Here is a 22473-nt window from a genome sequence, read left to right as displayed (position 1 = left end):
TTTTAATCTAAAAAAATTGATTATTTTAAATCAATCTGCTTTAACTTCTAATAAGAATAAATACTTTTAGATGTAACCCAGAGAAACACAGGCTCTTTGGGGTCTCTAACTTGTAGAAAATGGAGTACTGAAACCACCCTAAGTTAGAGATAATACCACATACTTCTCAGAGTGGGTATGAGAAAATAGATACTTGAAATAACCACTTAGCATAGCCCCTGGCATACTGTACCAGCTTAATAAATTACAGCAAGGGCCAGGTGTGGTGGCTCAAACTCTTGTAATCCCAGTGGTTTGGGGGCCCAAGATGTGAGGATTGCTTCAAGCTGGGAGTTCGAGACCAGCCTGAGCAACAAAGCAAGACCCTTGTCGCTACAAAAAATTTAAAAATTAGCCAGGCATGGTTGCATGTGCCTGTAGCCCCAGCTACCTGGGAAGCTGAAGCAGGAGTATCACTTGAGTTCAGGAGTTTGAGATTGCAGTGAGCTATGATATAGCCACTGCATTCCAGCCTAAGTGACAGAGTGAGACCTGATCTCTCAAAAAAAAAATAAGGCCGGGCACAGAGGCTCATGCCTGTAATCCCAACACTTTGAGAGGCCAAGGTGGGCAGATCACTTGAGCCCAGGAGTTCGAGACCAGCCTGGGGAACACAGTAAAAGCCCATCTCTACAAAAAATTAAAAAATTAGCAGGCTATGGTGGTGCGTGCCTGTAGTCCCAGCTACCAGGGAGGCTGAGGTGGGAGGATCACCTGAATCCAGCAAGTTGAGGCTGCAGTGAGCTGAGACTGTGCTACTGCACTCCAGCCTGGGTGTCAGAGTGAAACCCTGTCTCAAAAATAAAATGTAAATAGGCCGGGCACGGTGGCTCACACCTGTAATCCCAGCACTTTGGGAGGCCAAGACGGGCAGATCACGAGGAGGAGATCGAGACCATCCTGGCTAACACGGTGAAACCCCGTCTCTACTAAAAATACAAAAAATTAGCCGGGCACGGTGGCAGGCGCCTGTAGTCCCAGCTACTCGGGAGGCTGAGGCAGGAGAATGGCGCAAACCCGGGAGGCGGAGCTTGCAGTGAGCCGAGATTGCGCCACTGCACTCCAGCCTGGGCGACAGAGCGAGACTCCGTCTCAAAAAAAAATAATAAAAATAAATAAAATGTAAATAAATGACAGCTATACTACTGCTATGAGTACTACTAATGTCGCCTTTTCTACTGCTATGAGTACTACTAATGTCGCCTTTTCTATAAGTCTACCTTGTAACTATGAATGTGCTTTTAGCAACTGAGTGGCTAATGTGGTATAAACATGGGACAATACCTGATTTGTTAAAGGAAAAAATTGTTTCATTCCTCTCTACTTTGGTGGTCAGTCTACCAACTGAAAAGGCAAGGTGGGGGTAGGGGAAACCTGAACTAAATCCTCAATACCAAGCCAGACCTAGAACTGGGTCCATGTGGGGCCACCGTATCTCAGGTGTTAATAACATAAGCAGGCCAGTGGTGTCTCCAGGCAGTTTCTACTCAGCCCTAAAGCCCACTGTGAAGAAACAAAGGCAGATTCTATACCTCTACTAAGAGGGCCTGGTAGAAAAGAGAGTTGGATAATTCTCCTAAAATCACACAGCTACTAGGCAATGAAGCTGGTATTGGCACATTTGATTCCAAAGCCTGGGCTCTCCTATTGCACTAGAATGCCCTCAAGGATAATTTAGACAGCAACAGTCGCAGGTTTCAAGGAATTGCAGAAAAAGTATACTGATTCCCAGGTACTTCTAGGGAATATAGGGTACCCTAGCAGCATGCAGTTTTCTTTGCAAGGAAAGACTGGTACAGATGCTTCTTTCTGTTTGAGGACCAGGTGATGGGACCATGGACCTGGCTAGAAGCAGCAGGCACACACACACAGTCTGCCAGCCAGACCTTAGAAACATCCCCCATTCCAAACCGCCTGAGAAGCTCCATGCAGTTATTACCACTATGTCCTCAGGATAAAGATTGTCGCTGAAGGAGCCATCATCAAAGTTGACTTCGTAGAAGGTCTCAGTGGTGAGCCTGACCACTTCACACTGGTAGAAGCGCCCGTTCTTATGCTTGCTAATGACTTTCTGGCCTGCAGTGATGCTTTGCAAGGCCCCCTTGGCACGCTGGAAAAAAACAGAGGCTTCGGTTACTCACACGTGGAGTTGGCAGGCCTGGCATATGGAGACCAAGATCAATTAGTTCCTCCTTATCAGGGAAAGATAAACATGGGAAAGTACAAGTAAAAAGGAGAGAAGAGATGGGAGCGGCCGGGCGCGGTGGCTCACGCCTGTAATCCCAGCACTTTGGGAGGCCGAGGCGGGCGGATCACGAGGTCAGGAGATCGAGACCATCCTGGCTAACACGGTGAAACCCCGTCTCTACTAAAAATGCAAAAAATTAGCCGGGCGAGGCGGCGGGCGCCTGTAGTCCCAGCTACTCGGGAGGCTGAGGCAGGAGAATGGCGTGAACCCGGGAGGCGGAGCTTGCAGTGAGCCGAGATCGCGCCACTGCACTCCAGCCTGGGCGACTAAGCGAGACTCTGTCTCAAAAAAAAAAAAAAAGAGATGGGAGCTAAAACAAGCCTTTCCAGATACCCACCATCCCAGCCAGGACACTGGAAGAGACCAGTACCACATTTTCCTCCATAAATTTAGCTCCTCCCATAAATTTAGCTAGTCCACAACTGGCCCTTATACCACATTGTCTTACCCAGAACCCTCTGAACAACAAGGACTTCTCTGATCTTGCCAAGAACTGACATCAAAGTATGGAAGGAAAGATTCAATAGGTGCCCTGAGGGGCAAAGCTGCACCACATCTTAGCATCGGCATTACCCTCAGGGCTAGGGCACAAAGACTTAGGTTTCCCAGATGTCTCCAGTTACACACGACGAACTGCCCCCCATTCCAAGGGCCCTGCCATTGCCATCTCTGGTGCCCTCACCATGCCCTTCTCATCCTGAACTTGCCCTTGATGCAAACAAGATCACAAAGCATGTGACAGCCTCATTTCCAAGCGTACCTGCTAGCCTGCCCAGGCACTCTGCCCCAGCCATGCTGGCCCCCCTTGCTGTTCCCTGAATGAGTATGCCACATGTGCTGCCACTCAGGGCTTTGGCACTGCTGGTTCTTCTACCTGAGATGCCATTCCCCAGTTACTTGCACACTGACTCCCATCCCAGTGTCAACTTATTGATGTCATTCCTTACTACTTAATCTTCCATTCCCCTTATCTGACTTAATTTTCATCCCTGCACTTCTCACCATCTGCTATACTGTGTATTTACTTGCTTCTATGTATCCTTCAACTATACCGTATGCACCAGAAGGGCAAGGACTTTTTTGTCTTTTTCAGTGGTATAGTCCTGGCACCTAAAACTGTGCCTGGCATATAGTAAATGCTCAATAACTATTTGAAGAATAAATCAGTGAAAGAAATACTAACTCATCAGTCCCCCCAATTTCCTCATAGCACCAGCAGTCTACAGCTGCCAGCTTAAGCATGTGGAGTACTAATGATTATCACAAAATAACTATTCTATGTATGAAAAAACTCCTATTTCCCTATCATATCTGTGACTCGTACTACCTCAAGTTTTTACCTGCGTCAAGGGCAAGTTCACAATGAGAAGGGCATGGTGAGGGCACCAGGGATGGCTATGGCAGGGCCCTTGAGACACTCCGGAGTCTCATTCTCACTAGAATATGTTCCCATCTTCCTAAGGTCCTAACCATACCCCTGACCACCTGTCATGTTCAACATCTTTATGAAAAAGAGTGCAGTCAGCCAACCAGGACTTTTCTGCAATCCCAAATGGCAGAGTGAAAAGTTCATCCTTCTGGGCTGGCCGTCTATCACGTTCTTCCTTTGATTATGTATTTACCACATTGTTGTATGATCGTCTCTTCTATTAGATTGTAACTCACTCATGGCAGAGCCTTCCCCGACAACGGTCTGGCATCTGACCTGACTACCCCACAGGGACACTCCAGTTTGTGGTACTTAGTGACCACCACGCCAGCCCTGCCTTCTCTGTCGAATGTGACCCTCCTTTCCTCCCACTGGCTTGCTTCACTTTCTCAGCTGCTTTCACTGGTTCATGCTCCGCTACCTGCTCCTCCCACTGGGAATCTCCGGAGCCCAGTTTCTAATGGGAACTAGATTTAACTATGCTGTTAAATGCTAATAGCCAAATCTTTACCCTCACAGTTACTCTCCAGAATGCTCCAGCGACCTTAGCATTTACTTTCCTCTTTCTCATCCCTCCCTCTCTCCCTTGCAGAGCAACACTGCTTCAACTCAGTTCCTGATTGCAGTTACTAACATCATATTAGCATCCTTCCCATCTCTCAAGGGATTAACCTGAGTCATCTTCAGTATTCACTCCCCCTTTCCTCCTCCTCTCCACTTCTCAACCCACAAGGGTCATCAAATCCTATCAATTCTACCTGTTGGGGGATCTCAAAGTTAAATGTACCCCAAAGCCGTGCCTATGTGTTCCCATTTAAGACCGCTCTCCTAGGCTAACTGGTTTTCTGGCCTCAAATTCTTACTCTGAATCCTCTCTTCAAACACACACCTAAGTGATTATCAAAAACTATAGTTCAGAATCAAAATATTCAGCAAGTTCTCCTCATCCAGTGAAGAGAGGTCAGAGTCCTGAGAGGGGCAGTGCAGGGCCTTCATCCTCTGCCGTTGTCCGCCTCTCAGGCATCACACTCCCACACGCCGTCACACTCCCAGAACCAGTCTTCCATGGTCTTTCTTCCACGACCTGCTCGTTCTGTTTCTGAAGCTCTGCACGCAACAGTCTCTGCACACAATTCCTTCTTATTGTTTAAGACCCACTTCAAATGCCACTTTCTACCCAATCCTCTTCGTAGCTCCTCTAGCTAACATTACATGTCACTTTTTCTCTAATCTGTACCATTCAGAGAACTGCAGAAATCTCTACTGTCTGGCTAACAGTTAACATGGTTAACTCTTGGGAGCTCTCCCCATTTGTTCTCAACATTTTCAGAGGTTCTGCATGTCCCAGACACTAGGTTAAGTAATAAGGATGCCCACAGTAATAAGATATGGACCCTCAAGGAGTTTATCCTGATGGAGAGGCAGACAAGTAAAGAGATAATCAAAAGGAATCAAATACAAGCAGTCTGGTGTCACTGGATTATGGAGTACAAGGCAGGGAGTGGAGATGGACAGGGGCCATCTCTCAATCTCTTAACTCATTAGCACTCTTCATAATGCAGAATGCTTGAGGAAATTGTTCCTGACACAATAAATGGAAAACATGCAGAGAAAATGATCATGAAAAATGTCAAGAGGATTCTAGAATGGCACCCTCTCTCACCTCCAAATTAGGAATCTTGTGCCGAAAGCAGGTAATGAAGACCACAAAAGGCCAGTCGTCAGGCTGCATCATCACACCGGCAGCCTGGGCGCAGCTCACGTGGAAGGCAGTTGGGCAGCGGCCATGAGAACACTGCACACAGCAGCCAGCAGTTCTTTTCCTCCGCTTCTTACAGAAGATACATTTCTGTAGCACAGGGGAAGAAAACCAGTGATTGCAGGAACTGACACTACAGCTTCCTCTATTGTTCCCCTCCCAAATGCAAAGTCAAGCAAGCAAGAGTCCTTCCCAAAATACAAGGACACACCAGCCTGCTCTAATCCAGGTCTGGTTACAACTTTACCCACCAAGAAATTTTTTTATTTTTGAGAGTCTTGCTCTGTTGCCCAGGCTGGAGTGCAGTGGCACAATCTCAGCTCACTGCAACCTCCGCCTCCCGGGTTCAAGTGATTCTCCTGCCTCAGATTCCCGAGGAGCTGGGATTATAGGTGCACACCACCACTCTTGGCTAATTTTATATTTTTAGTAGAGTTGGGGTTTCACCATGTTGCCCAGGCTGGTCTTGAACTCCTGACCTCAAGTGATCCACTCACCTCGGCCCCACAAAGGGCTGGGATTACAGGCGTGAGCCACCACACCTGGCCTCCACTAAGGAATCTAACCACAGAGTGAGAATCACAAACTCTTAACCAAAACCAAGGGACAGAGGGGGTCCCTGTTCTCTTCTACCCAGGTACTGGTAAGTCGGGAAATTCTGTAGTCTACAAACCCTTACCAGTTTGAAGCGGGGCAGGGGGATTTTGCTCACATCCACCGGACTTCTTTCTGCAATGTTGACAAATCTTGCTTCCAGAATTGCCACAGCACATGAAACGTGGACCCACCTGCCAAAAGGCAAAGGCTACCTCAGTCACCTCTGGGCCCAAGGCTCTATGGCCTTCTCTTCTCACGTGGGCCTGCTGACAGTGCTTCCTCCCTCACCTGGGTGACCACTGACTCCCACCAGCACGTGCCTGGAACCCAGGATGGTGAGAACCAGAACCGTCTCTCCTCTGAGTATGTGGAAGCAGTGTCACCCCCACTGCTGCCACTGCCCACTGCCCTAGGTTAGCACAGGATCATGCTTCTTACACCACTCACTCACTGTCTGTTAAAAAATGAGCAGAGCCGCAGGCTAATGGTGTGTGGCAGGTTTCAGGGAGTGAGAATAAATTGGAGAGCTCTATGCAGACCTCTTTACCACAGGACCCAAGTGCTTCCTGAAAACATCCCCGGCTGTGCCCCAATCTGCCAGTAATCACAGCTCTCTCTCTTGGCCTCTGCCCAAACCTCTCCCCCAGGCTGAAATGACCTCTCCCTTCTGCTCCCTTTTTCCATAGCTGACTCACTCTTTAATCCCTAAGGTTTGACCCAAGCTCCACTTACTCTGAGAGGTCTATTCAACGGACATCCTTAAGAACTAAAGTAAGTTTTGGACATTTTGAGAAACTAGCATGCACCAAGAGGAAAAGAACTAAAATGGCGACAACTCTTAAAACCATGCTACGTGAAAACCTACAACAGACAACACTGGGGCTCCGTGAAGCTGTCTGCAGTACTAGTGGGGCTGTCTTTTTAGAGTAGGAACGGATTTGTTCTGGGTGGCCCTGGAGGGAAAAACAGGCATTCAGAGGTAAAGGTGAGAGGTTCAAGCAGAGCCATTTCCACTCCAAGTAAGAATGTTCCCAGCACTATCCTGTGATTGTGAGGAACACAATGACCTCAAATAATCGCAGCAAGTGCCTCTGAAGGAGCAGAAGCAGCAAGCAGAGTAGCCATCTCTCAGGGACAGCATGACAGGGACTCTTGAGGGCAGGCGGCTGGACTGAACATGTGCTACAAGTTGCCATGGGATTCTACTTAAAAGCAGGATACTCAGCACTGACCTGCATGCACCATGCCCTAAACAGCCAGCTCTTCCAAGTCAGAAACCTCATTCATCTTACGTTTCCACCTCAGAGCAACCAAGCACATGTCTAAGCACAAAGATTCACTCCATAAAAATGAGCTGTCCAACAGCTGAGAAGCCCAGAAACTTCAGTAGATTTGGTTCCATAGTGGGTAGGCCTGTCTGAGCTCTCCTCAGTGTCGCCCTTGAGCACACTCGCCTCATTCCAAATACCAGGTCTGAGCCAGGGAGTTTGCCATGTGGATAAGTGCTTGCTAGCCTGTGGCCGCCTCTGCGCACCAGCGCCAGCTGTGACAAGGTGAATGTCCTCACTCCAGCCCACACAGTCCCTGCGCATCACCTTCACAGCCTTCATATTCTCATGAGTCCATTCTTAGCGCCTCCAAAGGAGGATGTCACTGACATCTCTGCTGCAGAGGAGCAGCTGGAGTTGGAAAGTCTGGGACTGCTTGGCTCCCTTAGCATTCCATTTTTAAAATGAGTCTTGGAGATGCTATTCCAGCTCCACACGATGTGCTTCCCAAATCCTCATCAGTCATTCAGAAGAACAGCTAGTGCCCTCACAAAGACACTGTGTGCTTCAGAACTTGAGCCTGTGCATTCCAAGGCACTGCTCAGGAAACTTACCTGTCATCATTTGCTCTCTGCAGGGCCCCTCCTCGTAATGAGCATAAACAGCAGTCCTGCCAAGAAAGGAGAGGGAGGAAAAAGTGGTTAACACCAAGTCATTAACATTCAATCTGCTCTCCCCTGGACCTGCTTTGGGCAACTCCTCCACATAAGAAAGCAGCATAATAGCATGTGGGGCTTCACCCAGGCAGCCCCTGCACCAGGACGCCCTGTCGGAAGGAGAGGCCACTCAGGGCTAAAGTGTGCCAAGTATTCGCATGACTTCATATAATCCTCCTCACTGTTTACTGCTAATAACAACTCTTAGCAAAGTCATGAAAGATACTTTGCTCAAACTAGAGGCACGACAGGGATCTGACTGCTTCTTTTGTGGGCTAGGTACAGCCAGGTTCCAGGGGTACAGTGAAGAGAAAACTGCACAATGAATCATCTGAGCCCCTTTCTGAGGCTCCAACTCAAAATGGCTAAATTCTTTTAAGGGAGTTATTGTTCTTCCCACAGGAAGACCACTAGTTGGTCTTCACATAATGGAGCTAACACAGCGTCCAGACTCCGTTAAGTGGGCAGCAACCGCTCTCACTGTCATAGGATTTACTCTCACAATACTTGCTCTCTGACATCGCCGCGTACCAGACCCTATGCAGACTGCTGGGAATACTGAGTCTGACATGAAATCGTACAGCCCTGAATATGCACCAAGACTTACGGTGAAGACAGTAACCATGTGGGATCACTCACCTCCTCTAGGGCATTGGCTGAACAGCGAGAACACATCCAGTCTTCAGAAGCCTTTGCAGGGGGGACCCCATAGCAACCTAACAGGGACACCAAGATGAGCAAATTAAACCCAGAGTCAAAAGGGAGATTTGCAATTCCTTTCCATATACCGCCTCCCAAAGCTACAACCAAATCTCACAGAAACCCCTTAGTTTTCTTTAGTCTGAGTCCCCAGGGCTCAGGCATATAGTATGGCTCAAAGTCTCAAAAAGTCAGAAACTGTAGATTCACTGGTACAAACACCTAGTAAGTGGCAGGGACTAATCCCTTTCTGCTATCTGCAACCAAGAGGATGGCACAGAGATGCCTAGTGCCAGTATGGACCCCTGGAGACACAGAAAAAATCCGCTAGCAACAGACTCTCCCAATAAAACATCAACAATCTTTTAGGGGCTGGGAGGCCAGGAGGTAGCAAGAACTTCCAGCGGGCAGGCCCATACTCTTGGGACAGGACACACAGAAAGGTGAGCAGCACTCACTGGCATGGACCCGGACGCTGCACTTCTTGCAGGAAACCAGTATGCTGGTGCCATCCTCCTCAAGGTAGGGAGTAGAAAGGTTGATGTCCGTGCTGCAGCCAGTCGAAGTGAAACACATTTCCGGAATCAATGGCTTGGTCCTCTGCTTCTGGGGGGCTAAATCTGAAGCATTTCCGCAGTTCTGAGTAAAGCCTCCAAACTCAACCTAAGGGGAAAGAACAAGTGTACACCTCAGTGAGCACATGCCTGTGCTCTTAGCCTTCCACCTGCTCTATCAGCAGAAAGCTGGCTCTCTTACCGATCTGACTATGGCTACAGCTCCCGGGTGCACAGCCATTATCCCGGAGCTGCTAATTGAAGTTACCTCTAATGACTCAAATTCAATTTCTCACAGCAGCATCATACAAAGACCCCTAGGGGACAGCTGAGAAAAGGGAGCAAGGTAAGAGGCAACTGGGATTTCAATCTTCCCAAAGCAAGTGGTAATAAAATGCAGAGAGGCCAGGCAAGGTGGCTCACGCCTGTAATCCCAGCACTTCGGGAGGCCAAGGCAGGTGGATCACCAGAGGTCAGGAGTTTAAGACCAGCCTGGCCAACATGGTGAAACCCCATCTCTACTAAAAATACAAAAATTAGCTGGGCGTGGTGGCACATGCCTGTAGTCCCAGCTATTTGGGAGGCTGAGGCAGGAGAATCGCTTGAACTGGGGAGGCAGAGGTTGCAGTGAGCCGAGATCACACCACTGCACTCCAGCCTGGGTAACAGACTGAGACTCCATCTTTAAAAAAAAAAAAAAAAAAAAAAAAAAAAAAAAAAAAAGCACTGAAATGTTAGCAGCTAGGCTGCTACTATGGGCTCCCTTATGTGCTACACCGTGCAGTGACCCCACCCGGGGAGTGTACCCAGAGCAGATGCTCCTAATAGGCCAGCACTAATTGCCTCTTGTGGTGCCTGTTAGCAGGTCACCTGAGCTACAGCACTGTTACATGGCTGGAGCCCCACCTGTGTGATTCCTGGCTCAGGGTCCCTCCAGGAAGAACTTATATCCACATACTTCCCTTGGCAAACTATACTGATTGCAAATATCTGCTGGATGGCACCTGCATCCCCATTCCAAGGATGAGGCCCAGAAAGATGTCAACCCCAGAGCCTATGCCATTTGTGAAGCTCCTACTTAGTAGATCTGCTTATAGTAAGAACCCAGCCATTCACTCCCCTCATAGGCAAAGGCTTTGGTTTTGCTTTTTGTCAATGGAAAGAGTTAGCGAGTTCCTAATCCAAAGTGTGTTGGTCTGAGGTTCTATTTTCAGCAAGCATGAATCGGGGGCCCTGCCAGCCTCAGCAGTAGCCATGCTACTTTAACCACCAGATCAAGTTAAGGACCATTTATCTACCTGCCATGCTGTGCAGGTCTCAGCTGAGACTGAGCTGGTCCCCTGGCACCTGCTGCTGTGAATGCCTTCCTGGCATCCTAGAGCTGGACCCAAAGAGATCTATCAGTGAATCCATAGATGCCCCAGAGTATGAAGCACACAGCTGAGCTCAGCAGTCTTGCCTCCCAGTCCCTCCTCACATATCGGGCCCTTGCTTCTACCCCTCCCAAGTTCCTTCTGCTACTGGCAACACCCATTGTGGCAATGGGAAAAGAAAAACAACATTAGAGGATCTGGCTTTTTAGCTGAAGTTCAGACTGTGGTAAAGAAATTAGTTCTCCACACTGGCCAGGACTACAAACCACTTGGCAGGAATAACCACGGACCAGAATAAGAAAAATGCAGATTGCTCTGCAAACAATGATGTCTGTGGTGAATGCATGTGCAAAGGGGAGCCTAAGCCCACCCTCAGCTCATCTCCAAAGCATTCTCAATTGAAACCCACGTTGCTGGGTTATCTGCCTGGAGAAGACTGACCAATACACGGATGGGGCAGAGAATGCCAGAGATGGAGGTGGCCTTTCCCAAGACAACCAGTGACAAGCTATATACTCACAATTAAATCTAGCTTCCCTCTGATTGCTGGTCCTGGGTAAACAGAGTGCATGAAGCTGGCTTACCTGATGGTAAGTCTGGAAGATCATACAGACAGCGCAGTGAGGGGCCTGCTGGGCCATGGTCTCATTGAATTCCTTCTCAGCCTCAAAGTTTGGAGGTCGGTTCTGCCACAGTTGGCTCAGAGGCTTGGCCCAGGCCTCTGTCTCCTCAGCCTCTTCCTCAGGGGTCAGCTGTTCAGATGTCTCTAGTGGAGGAAACAGAAATATGAGTCAGCACCAACCCTGTGGCTCTGCCTGGAGAGCAGATGAGTTCAACTAGGACTCCTGGTCCTAGGTTTGGACCAAGGGTGACTCCTGGATTCCTAAGGATGATAAAGGCAAAGGATGGAAGAACTGTCAGTAGACTCCTTCAGTATCTTGATGATGTGTAGAGAGTCCTGCCAGTACCCTATTCCCTGGTCAAACTCACTCATGGCCTCCAATCTTTCTCCTGTCCCATGAGCTCAGCTTACTCTGCTCTCCCTTAACAGCTGCCACATTCAGCCCCTCTGCCCAAGGACAGCAGAATGAAGCACCATCTTGCCAGAAACCATCTTATTTGCTGCCTCCAAAATGTCAGCCTGTTAAGTCCTTTACCTTTTAGAGTTTTCCCTTTAGTGCAGCTAAACAAGGAAGGAAAATAACAGGGAATTGGCAAAGCTTAAAAGTTGTAATATCATGGTCCTTGGCCAGGACTTTCCAGCTTCCTCTGGAAAGGTCAGGGGTATGTACCTATTCTGGACAAGGCTCCCCACCCCCTCCTAGCTCTGCCTCAGAAGAAAGCAGAGCTACATGTCCAAGGTGATTCCTCTTCCCAGCCACAAGATGTGATGTCCTGACGCTGGCAAACAATATCCTGCAGGCTGAATCCTGTATCAAAAACTGCAGCCCAGTTAAGAATTGTTTTTACATCTTTGTGATGGGGTCTCGCTATGCTGCCCAGGCTGGAGTACAGTGGCTATTTACATGTGCGATCATAGCCCACCACAGCCTCAAACTCCTGGACTCAAGTGATCCTCCCATCGCAGCTGCCCAAGTAGCTTGGATTACAGGCACATGCCATTGCACCCAGCTTTGTTTTTACATTTTCAGCATTGGGGCTTAAAAAAAAAAAAAGACAGTGACAACCACAGAGCCTAATGAGGGCTGTAAAGCCTAAAATACTGACTTCCTGACCCTTTATATATCCCTGGTCATGACAGATGGTGTCTCCTAGGTACGCTAGACAGCAGAACATACAACTCATCAGACTTCACCAAGGCCTGGGAAGGAAAAATCCCCTTTGGGTGCATCTTCCTACAAGAAAGGGACATACTGCTGAGTGGAAATCAAAAAAAGTTTGCTCACAAAACTCATATAAGTGATGAAGGTGCACATTTCCCAGTTCTTCCTAAATCAGTAAAACACGGGCATAGTCCACGAGCTCCCAGCAGAAACAAGGAAACAGAAACGGGGAAGTAAAGGAAACGCCAAAATTCTGAAGGTTATGAGTAAATGAGGGCAGTCTTTGGTAGATGTCCAAAATGTTTCTCCAGATGCTCTACCATGCGAGGGAGGTATGAGAAGCTATAGTTGCTATGCCCTTCTTTGGCAAGTGTGACCAAGCAAGGCCCAAGTATGCGGCCCCTGAAAGGAGACTGGCTCTGTGCCAGCCCCATCACACGGGGCATCCTAGGGGATCCCTGCATCTCGCTGTGAGTGGCATCATCAGTCCTCAGCTATGACCCTCCTTCTTCCCAAAAAGAAGTGCTTTCTCAAAGGCCCCTGAAATCTGTTCAAAGCAGCCAAGGAGAGCTCTGCTCTGTACTTCCATTAGGTGCCTGTTTCTTCATTTCTGGCAACTCCAGCTCAGTGTGATAGTTTTCTACACTGCCCTCAGTCATGTTTAATCTGAAGGCATCTGGCAGCTGCCATTGTGCGCCACCTCAGTGTACCCTAAGGACACCAATGCAGACAATGAAAATCAACCCCTATATGCCCCATCGTTCAGTTGCAATCAGGAGCCATGGTGCCCAGAACCCAAGCACAGATTTTTTTCGTTATCCTGGCCAAACAGGAGTGACCAAGATAGAATGGAAGAAACAGAAACAGACAGGCAGGCTCACACTCACAACTAAAAAATTAACACACTGACATCTGTTCCATTTACAAAGCCAAAAGTGGCCCCAGATCATTCCATTTGTGAATACTGAACGATGAGGGAAAATGTTCACTACGTTAAGTGAAAATTGCAGGAAGCAAAATTACACAGTTTACATACATAAAATTTCATTGAGCTGTACAGTTAAAATGTGTGCATGTCACTGAATTGTTATGCTTGAATTGAAATTTTTTTAAAGTGGGGGGAGGGGCATACAACACTAAAGAAACATAACTTCCAAATACAGTATGTGACCTTAGCTTGATTTATATTAGAGTTCAAAAGAAATAACTATAAAACACATTCTTGGGACAAGGACAGAAAGAGGGTCATGGACTGAAGATTAAAGGATATTATGGGGCTGGGCGTGGTGGTTCATGCCTGTAATCCCAGCACTTTGGGAGGCTGAAGTGGGCGGATCACTTGAGGTCAGGAGTTGGACACCAGCCTGGCCAACATGGCAAAACCCCGTCTCTACTAAAGATACAAAAATTGGCCGGGAGTCGTAGCACACGCCTGTGATCCTAGCTATTTGGGAGGCTGAGGCAGGAGAATCACTTGAACCCAGAAGGCAGAGGTTGCAGTGAGCCAAGATCATTCCACCGTACTCCATCCTGGGCAACAGAGTGAGTGAGACTCTGTCTCAAAAAAACACGAAACAAAAAATGTAGGGGGAAGTTGTGTATTATCTCAACTGCATTATTTTAAAAAGATATACATGGACATACTCTAATATCTGACTAGAAAAATCAAGAAGATAATATGCTAATATATTTATAATGGTCATCTTTGAAGGGTAATTTTGTATTCCTCTTGGTAACTTTCCCAGTTTCCTAAAGTCTGTATTGCTTTAAACCAATTGGGAGATAGGCTGGTGCTACCAAGAGAACCTGAAGTTTCTGTCTGGGCTGGAATAAGAACACAGAGAACTTCCTAGGACCTGACTCAGGGTCCTGCCACACTTGTGAATAGAGGACAGAAGGGATGTTCCCCACCCTGTTTATCATGATCTTTTTTTTTTTTTTTTTGGTTGTTGTTATTGAGACGGAGTCTTGCTCTGTCGCCCAGGCTGGAGTGCAGTGGTGTCATCTCGGCTCACTGCAAGCTCCGTCTCCCAGGTTCAAGCCATTCTCCTGCCTCAGCCTCCTGAGTAGCTGAGACTACAGGCGCCCGCCACCACACCCGGCTAATTTTTTGTATTTTTAGTAGAGATGGAGTTTCACCATGTTAGCCAAGATGGTGTTGATCTTCTGACCTTGTGATCCACCCGCCTCAGCCTCCCAAAGTGCTGGGATTACAGGCATGAGCCACCACGCCCAGCCATATCATGATCTTTCTACTTAAAAAAAAAAAAAACAGCAGAGATGGGGCAATGATCAGGAAGGAGAGGACCAGGTAGGACAGGGCCTGACGTTAGTCAAGAGTAACAAGTACAATTGACTCTGCTCTCCTTGAGGGTGCCAGGGCCCAGTCATCAACCGAGCCAGAGCTGAGGCTCAGCAGTGCTGATCTTCCTGGATCTCTGGGCTCCAGGCAGCACAGGAGACCACTCTCCACTGATGTCAATGCACCCTGAGCTTCAGTGCCACATTTCCTGGTTTTCCTTACACATGTCTGCTTACCCTGCTTCTCTGCCTCCTTCACAGGCTCCCTTCCCTCCTCTGTCCACCTACCCCCAGCCTCTGCTCACCCACCTTGGTCCCCTCCCCAAGAGTGGCCTCATTATTCCAACAATTGTATCAAATGTCACCTCAGTGCCAAGTCCTAGGTCTACGTCCTCCATAGACACTGAACTCAGGTTTCCCCAGTGAAAGCTACAAACTAGGGAGGCACTCAACTCATCCTCCTCAACTACCATCCTCATAGCTCCACAGCCAGTCACCAAATCCAGTTGATTTTATCTTCCAAATATATTCCCTACCACCACCATCCTACTTCAGACTTTCATATTGCAGACAGACCATTATGGAAGCCCATGTGGTCCTCTCAAAGCCATCCTCAAGATGCCAGCACTAGGAGTGATCTTTTCTAAAGGAATCTAAATGACCATGTCATTCCTCTGCTCGAAACGTGTCACTGGCTCCTGAATGCCAGTAAGACAAACTCCTCACTCTGGCCTCCATGATAATGCTCTCCAGGATCTGGTCCCCCTCGTCCTACCCCACCTATCACTCCCTGGCCTTGCCCTCCAGCTCTAGCCACACTGAGCTGACTAGAGTTCCTCTGACTACAGCCTCCTGCTCCTCTTCTCCAACGCATGCTGTCCTTCTGCCCCAGAGTAACACTTTTTTTTTTTCAGACGGTGTCTCGCTCTGTTGCCCAGGCTGGAGTGCAGTGGCGCGATCTCGGCTCACTGCAACCTCCGCCTCCTGGGTTCAAGCAATTCTCCTGCTTCAGCCTCCTGAGTAGCTGGGACTACAGGCATGCGCCATGACACCCGGCTACTTTTTTGTGGTTTTAGTAGAGATGGGGTTTCATGTGTTAGCCAGGATAGTCTTGATCTCCTGACCTCGTGATCCGCCCACCTTGGCCTTCCAAAGTGCTGGGATTACAGGCGTGAGCCACCGCGCCCAGCTGCCTCTTCTTTCTTGAGATCTGTTCACCTGTCCAGTTTCCCCAGTACGCTGTGAGTGTCTTGAAGGCACAGACATATCTTAGTTATCTTTGCAGCCACATATCCAGCACAGGGCTTTGCATCACTGACAGGAGTTTCTATCTTGAAAAATCAGCCGTGTACCTCCCAGGAAAAGAAAGGAAAAAACCTGCCTGCAATTATCCCCTATTAAGGTACACTGCAAGATACTCAAACTTATAATGAAATCTGGTTAGTGAATTAGATATAAGGAAATCCAGTCCTCTCTATGGAAATCTGGAAGAGCAGCTAAGCCACAGGCCCACCCTTATCTGTCAGCTTGACCTTCTGATGTCCTGTCCTGTCAAGTCTAATGTGGTGAGCTGCTTTCTTCCTGACGAAGGAAAAACAACACTTACCATCATCACTGACACACTCCTGCAGCACAAGTGGGTGATGGCGGGGGAGCTTGCTTAAAGGCTGACGGCGTCCCTTGGACTTCTTATTCTCCTCCAGGGAAAACATGTATTCATCCGCAACCTAGGCAAACCAGAAGAAATTAAATTGGTCTTGTCTCCACTTGAGAGACAGCACAAGTCACCCTTACAATGAAAACCAAAGGAAAGAGAGGGGCACAGAGAAACAAAAAGACATATAAAACCAAACACAGAAAATACCTGTCTTAGAAAAAGCCAAGTGACAATACCACGTACCAAACTAGTCTGAACCAGGATTATGTAAATTTGGGGGAAAACCCAAGTGTGGTTCTTGGCCTTCTCAGGAGCAGCCTGAAACAAATGTACCAAAAACAAGCCTGCTTCCACTCTGAGAGAGCCTTGCCCCGTCCCTTAAGCTCACTGCCATGAGACTACCGAGGTGGCCCAAGTGAGAGAGCCCCCAAGGAGCCTAGGCACCCCTTTCCTTGGCCCAGTAGGTCAACAGTACCTGTTACAATGTACCAGGCAGCTGGGCCACCCAGGAGTGTCTAGGGGACACCCAAAGGGGTAAGCAGCAGCTAACCTATTAAAAGTAAAATAGGCCACCTTCTCCTTATACACTGCCAGGACTTCAGCTCTAGCAGATACTGTTCATTCCTCAGTTAGCTGCTGCTTCTCCAGGGGAGAACATCAGCGAGGACGGAAAGTGCATCTGAAACTCTGGCCTGGCTGCAAAGGGAAAGGTTGATTTAACACTGCATTTACATAATGTCAGAGCAAATGTAATTAGATTTAAACATACAGGATTGACTCAGAAACACTACAGAAGGGTTTCTTTCTAATCAACATATTTAAAACTTGGTTACACTGACATTAGGAGACGTAGGGTTAGCAAAATCCATTAAGCAAGGAAATGAGGCCTGAAAGAGGGCCACTTTACAACTGTGACAAAAACCAATGCCATAAATGCTGCAGTGCTACTTTAGAGAAGACACCCTGGGCCTACAGACTCCATGTGCGACTACACAGAGCCCCAGGAGTTAAGGACCACAGTTGGAATGCCAAGAGGAAACAACTTCTGAACAGGCCATGTCCAGGAAGAACAGAGCCTAATCTTCCAAACGTAAATTTTGCCAACAAGTTTTGCCGTCCATTTGCCATTCATTCAACAAATATTCACTGGGCACCTACTGTGTGCAAAGGCCTGCTCAGGAAAAGAAGAAGGTGTGGAGAAACAAAGAAGATGGGATCTGTGCTTAGGTGAGTAAGGATGCTGCAGCAGTATGGAGGAATATGGTGGAGTGAGGATATTAGGGTCCTTTTCCTGCTGATGTCCATGAAGACTTACATGACCATAGACTTAATCAGACCTGAACTGTATCAACTGTCTAAACCAGTGGTTTTCTTTTTTTTTTTTTTTTTTTTTTTTTGAGACGGAGTCTCGCGCTGTCGCCCAGGCTGGAGTGCAGTGGCCGGATCTCAGCTCACTGCAAGCTCCGCCTCCCGGGTTCACGCCATTCTCCGGCCTCAGCCTCCCGAGTAGCTGGGACTACAGGCGCTGCCACCTCGCCCGGCTATTTTTTGTATTTCTTAGTAGAGACGGGGTTTCACCGTGTTAGCCAGGATGGTCTCGATCTCCTGACCTCGTGATCCGCCCATCTCGGCCTCCCAAAGTGCTGGGATTACAGGCTTGAGCCACCGCGCCCGGCTAAACCAGTGGTTTTCAAAATGTACATCCGGAAAGCGCCTAAGGAGCCTCCGTTAGAGTGAACAAAAAAGGCTTGAGGCCCCACCTTCTTTCCAACCAGAATGGCTCTGCTTTTGATTTGTATGTTTTAATTGATTAAGATTTCACTTAAAGAAAGGGTTCTGGCCAGGCACAGTGGCTCACACCTACAATCCCCAGCACTTTGGAAGGCTGAGGTGGGAGGATCACCTGAGCCCGGAAGGTCAAGGCTGCAGTGAGTGAGCTGAGACTGCACCACTGCACTCCAGCCCAGATGACAGAAGTGAGACTTTGTCTCCAATCAATCAATAAGTAAGTAAAAGGGTTCTTTGGTTAAAACAAACTGGAAAACCCATACTTGCCCAACTCTGATAATCTTACCATGTAAATAGAAAATTTAGGAGCATGTACCCCCAACCTAGATATTACTTACTAATCAATTACATATACTAATACTAATGCACATATGCACATTTTAAAGCAAAAACAGACTATAAAAGGTTAAGATAAAAAATAAAGTTAATTTTGCTTTATTCCTATACCCCAATAATATTCCTGTTTCCCCCACGCCACCGACCTGCCCCCACCATCACTTTGAGGGCACCTGGACAATAGGCCTAAACCTGTGGGCTGTGGCAGACTAGGGAAAAAAGGAATGAGAATAAAGCCAGAAACGGTGGGGTTTTCTAGGCTGGACCACCAAGGTGACAGGCTTTAAGAGGGCTCGTGTGGAGGAAGTGGAGGCTAATAACAAACCAGGTTAAACAAGCTGTGTGGGGTACACAACATGTATCCAGGGTCTTTTCATTTGGAAATACCCAGGGGAGGCAATAAGAAATTCAGGGGGTTCAGAAAAGAGGTCAGAGCAAGAGCTGGGAACCAGCAGCACCAGGTTCAGAATTACAATGGTGGGAGAAGATAAGATTGTCGTGGGTGATAAATTGACTAAGCCTTCCAGGGACAGGAGGAAGAAGAGAAGGGAGAAAAGGAGACTCCGAAGCAGACAGGTAAGAGGAATACCAGAAAGCCAACAAAGGGACGACTTCAGGGAGGGGGAGATCCACAGGCCAAACAACACAGAAGAGCTGAGCAGGGAAGTGGCCAAGGGACTCACTCGGCAACGGGGAGCTATCAGGACTGTTTTTTGAGATAAGTTCCGGTGGACAAAGAATAAGAAACTAAGGAGCGAATATATCACGGAGTATTTTTGGGAAGATCAAGGGAAAAATGAGATCATAGTTTGAGAAGGAAATTTCCTCTAGAATTGTATTTTAGTTATGATAGGGGCTACATGAGCTTGGCTTTATAGGCAAAGCAGCAGCTTGTGAAAGGGAGGTAATAGGATATTTGGTAGAGAGAATGGTTCCCCAATATACCCACATCCCAATCTCTGTGAATATGTTATTCTAACATGGTAAAGGAGAATTAAGATTGCTAATCAGATAGTCTTTAAAATAGGGAGTATCCTGGATCATTCAGGTGGGCCCAGTGTAATCCCAATGGGGAATACAACAGAAGGAAGCAGAAGAGTCTGAGTGATGTGATGCCAGAGACACTTGGTTGGATGCCCCTGCCTCTGACCATGGACGCAGAGGTCTAGGAGCCAAGGAATGTGGACAGCCTAGGGAGACTGGAAAGGGCAAGGAAATGGGTCCTCCCCCGAGAGCCTCCAGGAAGGTACACAGCCCTGCTGACGCCTTCATTTTAGCTCAGTGAAACCCATTTCAGACTTCTGAACTAAAGAACCACAAGAGAACAAGTGTTTCAGTCTCTGTGTTTGTGGTACCTTGTTATAGCAGCAATAGGAAACAAATACAGGGTAGGAGGTACCTAAGATCACCGAGAGGAGGTGGAAGGGTGAAGGTCAAGAACACCAGAATGCAGCTTGGGAAAGGAAGAGGACAGTTTTTCCATGATCAGTATGTTCACAGCACCTCCTATATAGCCAGCATATGGTGGGAACACTTGTTTTGGCAGTGTAGAGATGAACAAGACATGATTTCTAACCTCAGGGAGGGAGACCTAGTGTCCAAGTCTGAAGTCTGAGCCCTTTCCACTACCGTCATGCTGCCTCTGACCAAAGTAGTCAGGTCCATTCAAATATTTGAATATTTTTTCACATTTCCTCATCTCCTGGCCAGTACTCCTCCTGCTACCATGGCATCCACACCTTTCTCATGGTGCTGCCTTCCCTAGGATTGCTCCAGTTTCTAAATTCCCTCAGTATATGACAGAAACCAACTAGCTGTATGAGCCTGGACGAGTGGCAGCCCTACCAGTAAAATGGCAGTAATAAACCCTTCCCCAAAGGGCTCTTTTTGCAGACAGGGTGGGATAGCAGGTAGTCTCCCAGGGCTCTGCCTGCAAGAAAGCTGGAGCTCAAGGCTCCTGAGTTCTTTCCTCGCTCCTCCAACATCTGGCACCAGCATCAAGGTTAGTGTTCCTGTTAGGGTTTATTCTGCACAGAGAAGAACCAATTGTTCTCCCACCTTGTTTTGGGAACTCACTTTTCAAAGCAGCTTGAACTAACAAGAACTTCTGCAGCAGACATATGGCTGAGGCTCAGTCAGTAGGTAATGAAAACTCTACAGCTTTGGCAGTCAGTCAGCCAGGGTGCTTTTACCAAAAACTGCAGTTTACCAAACTCACCTAAAAAAGGCCCTTGACATAGATGGTGGCATGGAAACTGAACAGCAGGCAGCCCAAATTACAGCTTGGGGATGCTTAAAGTGGGGGTAGGGGAATATAAGGGTGCTCTAAGGAACCCAGTTGTCTACAAATATAGATCCAGTGCTATCAGACCTCTCCAGGGATGGGCAAAGTTGCTCAGCTTCTGCCCCCAAACCTTGACTATCTGTCCCTTATTCCTCCCAGTCAATTAATTCTGATGGTGGCTTCTTACTAAAACAAACCTGACCTTCCATTTACTCATTCCATCCTCATTACAGACGGTTTCACAGGCCAAGCCCTATGGACTGGGCTGGTAACTCAAGAAATGAGGATGAATGTGGCACAGAGCCCAGCTTCTAGAAGGTTATATTCTTCACCAGCCTATGGCAAGGGCATTAAGAAGCAAGTACTCTAGAGCTTCAAAGAAGAAAGGGAACTAGATGGAAAGCAATGAAGAGTTTCCAAGAGTAGTGGCTTTTGAAAAGCGCTGGGCTGCACTAAGCAGAGGTAATTATCTGACTACTCTAGGCGACCCTCAGAGATAAATTCTCCATCTCCTCCCACCTCAAAACCATCTGCATTCTGGTGACCGTGGCCCAACAAAGTTAATGTACTTACTGCTACTGAACTGTATACTACAAAAACTGTTAAAATAGGTAAATTTCATATCATGTATATATTACCACAATTTAAAAACACAGGCTGGGTGTGATGGCTCATGCCTATATCTCAGCACTCTGGGAGGCCGAGACAGGAGGATCACTTGAGCCCAGGAATTTAAGATCAGCCTGGGCAACATAAGGATACCCCATCACTACAAAAATAAAAAAATTAGCTGGGCATGATGGCACATGCCTATAGTCCCAACTACTTGAGAGGCTGAGGTGGGAGAATCCTTTGAGCCTGGGAGGTCGAGGCTGCAGTGAGCAGAGATCGCACCACTGCACTCCAGCCTGGGCAACACAAGAGCTTGTCTCAAAAACAAACAAAAAACCTATCTGCAGCCATCCCCTCCTGTGCCTCCACCTGCACTCCCACTTCCTTAGATCCCCAGAATCCAATCACTACCTCTTCAACTTCCCGCACTCGGCAGGACCCTGCCCTTTAATACAAGGCACACTTGGCCGTATCTCCAATTGTCTTGAACTTTTCTCCTGCCCTGGTCCTGAATACACTGTTCTTTCCTAGTTCTCCTGATCTCTGGCTGCTTCTTCACATTCTCCTACCTGGGCCCTCTCCCGTCACCCCACACTGTGAAACTGTTCTTCACTCTACACACATTCTTCCATACCCACCAGTGCCCTCCTGGTGACTCCCACACCCACAGACCAACCCTTCCACTCCCAGCTTCGAGGCTATGTCTATGTATCTCCATAGCCTACCTCACAAAAGTTATCCTCCAGACGTACCCAAACTCAAATCATTTCCTGGCCCACACTAAAAACCCTCTAGTTTTCTTATAACCACTATCCTATACGGATGGCACCACCATCCATCCCAAGAACTCAAAGCTGGAAACCCGAGTCAAGCCCCATGCTACCCTCTGACTCACCCCACATCCAGTCACCCAGTCCTATGCACCTACCTTCCAAGTAGCTCAAGTCCATTTTCTGCTCCCCATCCCTATCACCACCACCCACAGGTCCTCACTACCTCTCTCTCAGACTAAAGAAATAGGTTCCTAAT

General features: G+C 47.8%; 1 protein-coding gene across 4 annotated transcripts in view; it reads right to left on the bottom strand.

Moving 5' to 3' along the window:
* KDM4A (lysine demethylase 4A) overlaps positions 1–22473 on the bottom strand; it is a 57708-nt gene that overhangs the window by 5806 nt on the left and 29429 nt on the right. For all 4 annotated transcript variants that reach the window (XM_003891748.4, XM_009206817.3, XM_009206812.3 and 1 more), the window contains 8 exons: positions 16374–16494; positions 11267–11448; positions 9214–9418; positions 8696–8772; positions 7955–8010; positions 6155–6263; positions 5380–5565; positions 1979–2149 (listed from right to left, as the gene is read on the bottom strand). In XM_003891748.4, coding sequence (XP_003891797.1) covers positions 1979–2149; positions 5380–5565; positions 6155–6263; positions 7955–8010; positions 8696–8772; positions 9214–9418; positions 11267–11448; positions 16374–16494 — 1107 coding nt within the window. The remainder of the gene's footprint in view (positions 1–1978; positions 2150–5379; positions 5566–6154; positions 6264–7954; positions 8011–8695; positions 8773–9213; positions 9419–11266; positions 11449–16373; positions 16495–22473) is intronic.

This window comes from Papio anubis, chromosome 1 (genome assembly GCF_008728515.1).
Source record: "Papio anubis isolate 15944 chromosome 1, Panubis1.0, whole genome shotgun sequence".
NCBI lineage: Eukaryota > Metazoa > Chordata > Mammalia > Primates > Cercopithecidae > Papio > Papio anubis.
This window is presented reverse-complemented; position numbering and strand designations above follow the sequence as displayed.